The following is an 8,012-nucleotide window of genomic DNA, read 5'->3' as shown; positions in this document are numbered from 1 at the left end:
GGGGGGGGGGGGGGGGGGGGGGGGGGGTTAGTACACAGCCACCTTGTTTTAGAAGATTCTCTCAGTAATTCTGATTCATGTGAATGTCAGAGCTACCAGGGTCAAAAGTCATGGCTGAATGGGCCGCTGTCTGGTCCAGAATGATACGTCTTTTCTCACTCTTTCACATGTACATGTATGTATTGAGCAGGCACTGGGCCAGGCACTCGAAGCACAGGAGCCAACAAGGCACATGGGGTCCTTGCCCTGAATCCTGTCTTCACTCTCCCCTCTCGCAGGACACTTTTGCTTTGCGAAATACTGTGCCCACCAGGATTAGCTCATTCTGCCATCATGCCCTGGGGAAGCAGGCAGAGCAGTGGTGACTGCTCCCCTTTTATAAATGGGGAGTCACTTCGGTCGTGCACAGCTTAAACTCTTCGTTCAAGTCGTAGCCCTTGACGGCCCCGGGCTGCCCGCTCCGGGCTGTGCCCACTGTGCGATGGAGACGCCCCTGCCATCTGGGCCCTGCAGCGCAGGACGGTCTCGGCGGGGCTCTGGCTGGCGTTGCTCTGGAGCGCAGGCCTGGGCTCGAGCCATTGCAGCCGCGGGCAGATGTCCTTGGACACACGCAGGCACCTAATCACCCTCACACTTGGGAGCATCTCTTGAACATATTTGAAGACTGGAGAGAACGTGCAGCCAGGCGGTCCGCTTCCTGAAGTGGATTAAATGGAGACTTTCCATCGGTGGCAAATCTCTTGGTCGAAATGAATATTAACAAAATGAAGCGGGGGAGGAGGCAGGAGAGAAGAAAGAAAAACATCTGGCAGGAGGAGGCTGAGCACTCCAGAGCTCCTGTCGCCTGCCTCACAGGCTTCTGCCTTTCCGGGCTCCCCACCCCCGCCTCCCACCCGTCCCCACACTGCACGAGGGCACGAGGGCATCAAAGTGCAATGCGTTTGGGTCCGGGGAGGGGTGGGTCAGGAGTAGCCCAATAAATAACACTCCGAAACCTAGCTCCTTCGCCCTTGGGAACAAACACCGCAGAGCTCTCTGTGATGACCAACCCCTCCCACTTGTGGCTGGGGATGAAGGAGGACTCCCTGCTCGGGTTGGCCGGCCCAGCCCCTTGGTCCAGCATCACAAGCTCCGCAAAGGGCCACACAAAGCAGCCTGGCCAGTGAGATTCATGACGCCGCGTGACAGGTTCCCTCCCACAGACCAGCGAGGAGACACAATCTGCTAGAAGTGACTTTTCAAATTATCTGCAGAAAACATTAGTGGATATTTTCCCATCTGCATGCCTCCGGGCCTTATTGAGTCATAAAGAGTAAATGATTTCCCTGAATGCTTTGACAAACCTGATCGTTCCAAGCCATTTTCGAGCTGATTGATTTGCCATTATGCATCGGAGTGTCTCTGAGCGTAAGAGGCTTACCGGCGATGACAGTGCAGGAGGCAGAGCGGCAGCTCGCAGGAGGCCACCACCCGTGGAAAAGCAAACAGGACAAGGCGCGGTTTGCACTGAAGAGGAGGAGGGGCAGGCTAAGAAGGCTTCCCAGAGAAGGTGGCTGGCAGACAGACACAAAGGAGGCACCCCCTCCCGGGGAAGTGGGAGGAGGCAATGAAAGCAGAAAAGGGTGAAAACAAGCAACTTCCCCTCTGCCTACTCCCGGCCAAGGTCAGAAGAGCGCAGGAGAACGCGACGAAAGGCTAAAAATAGGAGGCCGACTGCCAAGGACAGTGGCAGAGCCTTTGAAGACGAGTCTGTAGGGCGGCGGAGGGGCCTTGAGCGGTGACCTTGGGGCCAGTGATCCCCAAGATCCGGAGTTGGCCCCATTCCGGAGGAAGAACGCACCAGTCCTGGCCCAGCTTGGGCATCTTTCCTGGCAGCTGTTTAGTCCTGGAAGAGGTGTGTTCTGTGCCAGCTTCCCGAGCGGCCCTTGATGGGATGGGAATGTGGCTGCTGCTGCTGCTGCGGGAGCAAGGAAGAGGCACCGGGGTGGCCCCTGTGGCAGACCGGCTGCCGTTATCCTGGGAACACGGTCAGAGTTCGGACCTTTCCCAAGGGCGATGCAAAGGGCCACGCCCTCTGCTGGGAGCCGAGCCGCCCTGGGGCTTCCTGAGCACCGTCTGGCTCAGTCCCCAGGCCCCGCCCCTGGGGATTTGGCATGAGGACAGATGGGGGATTAAAGGGGCGGAGGGGAGGAGTCCTTGCTAATGCCACTAATTTATTGAAGGTCAATGAAGCGTCCACAGGGCGAGGCCTTGCCACACAGACCACCAAAGGAGCTGAGGACAGAAGAGCCATGGTCAGCCAGGGGGCCAGGCCCGCCCCATGTACCTCCCTATGTTCTAAGCACCAGTGAGAAAAGTAAAACACAACCCACCCACCAAGAAAAGGCGAAAACATGAACAAGTGTTAGATGCAGTGTACAAAATGAAGACAAATGCTTAGGAGTCGGGGAGTAAAGGGAAGGCTGAAACAATTGTTGGGAAGGCTCCTGTAAGGAAGTGACATTGTGACATTGTGACAGCAATAAGAGAAGTTTTGGGCATGGCCCGGCAAAAAGGTGGAGAGGGGACATTCAGAACAGAGGCACAAAAACAAGCCAACAGCCCAAACCAGGAGAGGGCACGTGCAAAGGCCCTGGGGTTCACAGTGCCATCTGAGACCCTGCCAGGCACACGCTCTCTGGGGATTAAGTGGTAATAGATGAGCCTGGATGGGGGGTAAGGGGGGCTTAGGTGAGATCATTAAGTAAAGATAGTAACATAAAGAACCAAGGCCTGCCCTAGCCGGTTTGGCTCAGTGGATAGAGCCGTTGGCCTGTGGACTGAAGGGTCCGGGGTTTGATTCTGGTCAAGGGCACATGCCCAGGTTGCAGGCTCGATCCCCAGTGGGGGGCATGCAGGAGGCAGCCGAGCAATGATTCTCTCACATCATTGACGTTTCTATCTTTCTCTCCCTCTCCCTTCCTCTCTGAAATCAACAAGAATATATTTTTTAAATAAATAAAAAAAATAAATTGGTGGGGGGGAATAAACAAAAACAAGCCCTGTGCCCTTTCTCTGGGCAAATGAGGGATCTAGGAAAATAAAGTATCCCTGCCATGGCACCTGTGCCCCAAATTCTCCCACAGAAGTCTGCCTTCCTAAGACAAACATCACCTCTTCTCAGAGGCCACAGCAACATCCATACTCCTCACTTCTGCCTAATATGGTCCCACCTCACCATCTCCCCAGCCCATGCCAATTTTTTTTTTTAAATCTAAAACAAACACCTGCCACAAATACTCCAGCCACACCAGTGAGTAGGGAACTTGGGCCAACACACACACTGCTCTCTTCATCCCTATGTCTCTGCTGGCATTCAGCGCCTCCGAACGGCCCTTAATACCCCTCATAACCACCTTCCAAACTCCCTCCCGTCCTTGAAGGACCATCACAGAAGCCTTGCCCCATGTCATAGCCTGGAGACTGGAGCTTCTCCAGAACAGCCTCACTAAATGGTTAAGAATTCCCCCATGGCTGCCTGCCCTCTAGCCAGGACCCCCTCCTGCTCTGTTCTCTGGTCCCCGAGGGCAGGCCTGGCCTTGGGGCGTAGGCTCTGGCCCCTTTTTAAAATACACATTTTCTTTTTTTATTGATTTCAGCCTGCAACCCGGGCACGTGCCCTGACTGGGAATGAACCATGACCTCCGGGTTCATAGGTCAATGCTCAACTACTAAGCCACCAGCTGGGCTCTTGTCCCATTTCTTGTCACCTCTTGGCCTTGTTACCCTCCATGAATATTTTATAGATGAACTTAAGAACTTTCTTTTCCAATGTAGCTGCAAAATGAGCTGATGAACTCCGGCTTGTACCTGGTGCTGCTGCTCCACCTCTATGAGCAGAGGTTTGCGGAACTCATGAGACTCAACTACAGCCGGGTTGGGAGAGAGCGGGTAAGTCTGGCTCCATCCCGGCCCCTCCAGCAGCAGGCCCCCAACCCTTGCAGTGTTGTTTATTAGATGTGCGATCTGTTGAAGTCCTCACCGTCACCCGGGAGGACACAGCACTGTCATCGTGAGGACTGAGACGTAATGGCTGCTAAGTGTATGTCCAGTCCTCTGGCTGAAAAGTAATTGATAATCACATGATTGCTTACTATTAAACATGAGTAGTAACTAAATGGTCATTAAATGGTCACCTAGGCGAGTGAGTCACTAGGGATTTTTGCCCCGAAAATAGAGGCCAGCAAGGCTGCTGGGGCTGGGTGCGCATCATGTGTGGGCACGCCCACTGCCCAAGCACGAGGGCCCGTGAGAAACAGGGACCTCCCCCCACAGGAGAGCTATGTTTCTGGCTTTGGATCCCAAGGTACGTTATTCCCGCATCTGTGTGGATGCCAACCCTTTGTCATTAGAGAAGTGACCGGGAATGGCCATCTGGGGCTGCCCTTCCTTTAACAAGAGAAGCAGGGCCCTCCAGGAGGCTTCGAGATTGGAGGCAGAAGCCTGGGTCTGCTACTAACTGGAGCCTGACCTAAGCCAAGTCAACCAAAATGCGGGATGCAGACAGGTCGACCTCTGAAGTGACTTGATTGTTGTCAGGCCAGAACTCTGCGCCCCAGGGGACTTCCCTCTTGGTCAACCGCTTCTCTGTGGTGGGGCCAGGAGAGAGCACTGGCAGTCCAGGTCCCCTCCTTTACCTTAAGGTCATGCCAGGGGCTGACAGACTTTTAGTGTTTTGGGTTCCCAGAACCCCTTGAGACTTGGAACTTGACTTTGGTTCATGTCAGAAGGTCATGACTGGAAAGCAAGCCAGTGTGGCAGTGAACAAGCTACCATGAGACAGTCTGAGTGACACTCTGCCACCCTGGCCCATGAACCTCCCTTTCTTTTCACTTCTCTCTCTCTCTCTCTCTCTCTCTAATCCTCCTCCCCCTCTTCCTCCTCCTCCTCCTCCTCCTCCTCCTCCTCCTCAAGTAGATAAGAGGCACCTGCTGTGGCCATTGCCTGGAGGCTGGAATTCAGTGATTCCAAATGGCGCTTACAGCTTACATTGCCGCAGGCCTTGCATGATTAGAGGCTGTTGCGATCCATTTGGAGTCAACCCAAACTAAAAGGCTGCGTTCAAACCATTAGTCATAACAGTTCTAGATTTGTCTCTACCTTTTTTTTTCCTTCTTCTTCTTCTGCTTAAGTTCTCCCACCCTAAGCTCTCAATTAAGAAAACAGGCTGGGTCTTTGCCAAGCTATCTCCTCAGGAATCTCACCCTCTTTTTGACCTGGCCTGTCCTTCCTTTAACTCTTCCGTAGTTTTAATGGTGACATAAATTCCTCAGAGAAATACACTAAAAAAAGAAAAAATAATAGTACAGGAAGCAGGAAATGATCCTTTGTTAACATTTCTGTAACCTCATTTTCATGATTCCACATCTTTTTAATGAACCCTTTATTGCACATTGAACTTCAAAGCACCCCAGTGTTGATATAGGTTACAGATGGCTGCCACTTCTGCAAGCTAATGCAAGCAGGGTTAGCCCTCAAGACAGCAAAGCACACGACAAACAGTGCAACCCAATGGATGGAAACCCAGGCTCCAGAGCACTGGCTCTGAGGAACCTTCTGGTAAAACTATCCTAGAGGAAGAGGAAGGGATACCAGAAGCCAGCTGGGAACCAGGACAGGAAGGAAGCAGAAAGAACGGGGCAACATTCTTCTCTCACCACAGCTTACATTTAATGAGAAACCCTGAAATAGATCTCACCCACTAAACCACCGAGCAAGCACCGGTACAAATAACCAGTTAAGAGGTCCACAAATGGAAGAAGGAAGGCAAGGGCTTTGGGCAAATTCATACTGCTGGACTTGAGTCTCCGTGTTTTTTTGTAGAAAATACTCAGATATCTGTGGGTAACATTTAGCAGAAGAGAGGCACTATGTAAGGAGCGAGCCCTCCTTCCCTGTCCAGTCCCTACCAAACTGGAGAACCCATTCACACAGGGTTTCTTGGCTGTTTTTCACAAAGGTGTCCAGTGATGCATGCCTGTCAGTGGTGATGATCATTCATTCACTCATTCATTCATGCCTCAGCCTGTACCAGTGGGGACCTGGCCACCTACTAGACGTGATGCCATGATGTCCCTTTTTTTTGAGGAGCTTATGGTCAAGTTGGAATTTATAAAAACAGAAAATACCATATTTATAAATCTGGAAAATAATTGGGAAGCCACACTTGGTCAAGAGAACTGGCAGACCCAGTGAATTCCCAGAGGCTGTGATATTGACAACACCAGGTGTCCCCTGACTGGGTTTCCAATGATCCCAGAAACAACCAATTTGTCTCTCCAGTGAGGTTGTGAGCTATTTGAAGGCAAAGCCCAGCCTTCTGCTCCTCTCGTGATGCTGGCACACAGTGAAGCCTATGTGACCGCTGACCACGTCCCAGACACTATGGAAGCCAGGAGCATTGATTGATTCCACCAGTGCTAACTGACCAACAAAGAAAGACGTGGTCTTGTAGGGTGGAGGTGGGACGTTGCACTGGCAACCAGGGCATGGAACCCTTATCTCTTTTGACCCCTACAGTCCTCCAGTGCCTAGAAAATGCCCGGCACAGTGTAGGTGCTCAATAACCTTTGATGCTCAAACAGCAAATTAATGAACCAGAACAAATTGGAGATAGTACAAATTTGTGGAGAAAAAGGTATTCTGGTAACGACACATCCAAGTTCAAGGTACAGTCGTTTGTTTAAAAATGTTTCTGTGTGCCTCCTATGTACCAGGTTCTAAACTAGATTCTGGGAATAAAAAGATGATTATAAAGGACTCGGAGTCTAAAGAGAAAATAGACGTGTAACAAGAGTATCAACAATGTGCCTTGTATTACAACAGAAGATTGATAGGGGAAACAGAGCAAAGTTAGGTGACGTGAGGAGCCACCGTTCTCACCCCCTCCTTCCACTCCTTCTCCAGGACAGGCTCTCCCGGCAGGGTCCTCGGGGACACTAGCCAACACCTCCAAGACCTTGCTTTTAATCTGAGTAGGTTGTGTTCTTTGCCATCAGTCTTCCCACTGCTTTGAGAGCCTGGTAGCCAAGCTCCTCCCATGATTGCTCTCATCCACTGATGAGCTGAGGAGGTGATGATTGCACTGAGTCTTGGAGAATTTAGCGGGTGGACAAAGGTGGGTGGGGAGGAAAAGGGCATTCTATGCAGAAAGCAATGCAAAGGCTCAGAGACCTGAAAAACCTTGCATGTTTGGGAAAGTCGAGGAGTTGAGTGTGGCCAAGACTGGCAGGAAGTGAGCCTGGAGGTTTGGCAGGGAGCAGGATGTGATGGGTTGGTGTTGGGCGCTAGAAGGCTGCTCAAGGATTTCTAGCTGGGTTTGGCAGGCCAAGAGGTCTGGGTTTTTGAGAGGTAACTGGAGCAGCCATGAGGAGGGCGGGCTGGAGCGGGACGGGACCAGCTGGGTGGCTGTTGCACTGTTATCGAGCAAGGGGCCCACGTGGGGAGCATTGGAAATGGGAAGTGCGGACTTGGTGGGCACAGAGGGAGGCACATATGGGCTGAAGGAAGCAATGAATGGTGTTCTGTGCAAGTGCCCAGCACGAGGACACAAGACCCACGGGCCTCACTTGACCCCACTTGGCTCACCCTTTATTTAATCTGAGGGGGACACAAAGCTGGCCTGCGAGGTGAAGCGATACAGACTTGCCTTCCCAGTCCTCTCTTCCTTTCAGCAAAAGCCCCCTGTCCTGGGAGTCCTCATAGCCATACGTCTTATCTCTACCAGGCTTCCCTCCCTCCCCCCATGAAATGTACCTATGCCCTGCATTTCTCTCCCTGCCTGCCCATGGCAGCTCCTCTATATCCCTTAGGGGCCTAATTCACTAAACTACATAGAACAACAGAGAATCCCAGTCAGTGTGCTGAAAGGCAAAAGGCAAAGGGCAGAAAGTGCTCTGCTGGAGTGAGGCCCGCCTTTGTCTCCTGCCCCAGGTGTGCTGTATTACCACTGCACCTGCAGGAAAACTTTCACC

General features: G+C 52.1%; 1 protein-coding gene across 7 annotated transcripts in view; it reads left to right on the top strand.

The window, feature by feature from the left end:
• MARCH10 (membrane-associated ring finger (C3HC4) 10, E3 ubiquitin protein ligase) overlaps positions 1-8,012 on the top strand; it is an 86,304-nt gene that overhangs the window by 69,049 nt on the left and 9,243 nt on the right. For 6 of the 7 annotated variants that reach the window (XM_005858604.2, XM_005858603.2, XM_005858606.2 and 3 more), the window contains one exon: positions 3,817-3,930. In XM_005858604.2, the coding sequence (XP_005858666.1) occupies positions 3,817-3,930 (114 nt within the window). Of the gene's footprint in view, positions 1-3,816; positions 3,931-8,012 lie in introns of those variants that run through there. The other variant, XM_005858607.2, reaches the window with a different exon arrangement.

The sequence above is a fragment of the Myotis brandtii genome, unplaced genomic scaffold (assembly GCF_000412655.1).
Source record: "Myotis brandtii unplaced genomic scaffold, ASM41265v1 scaffold120, whole genome shotgun sequence".
Taxonomy (NCBI): domain Eukaryota; kingdom Metazoa; phylum Chordata; class Mammalia; order Chiroptera; family Vespertilionidae; genus Myotis; species Myotis brandtii.
The sequence above is the reverse complement of the archived record's forward strand: the minus strand, read 5'-3'. Positions and strand labels throughout refer to the sequence as shown.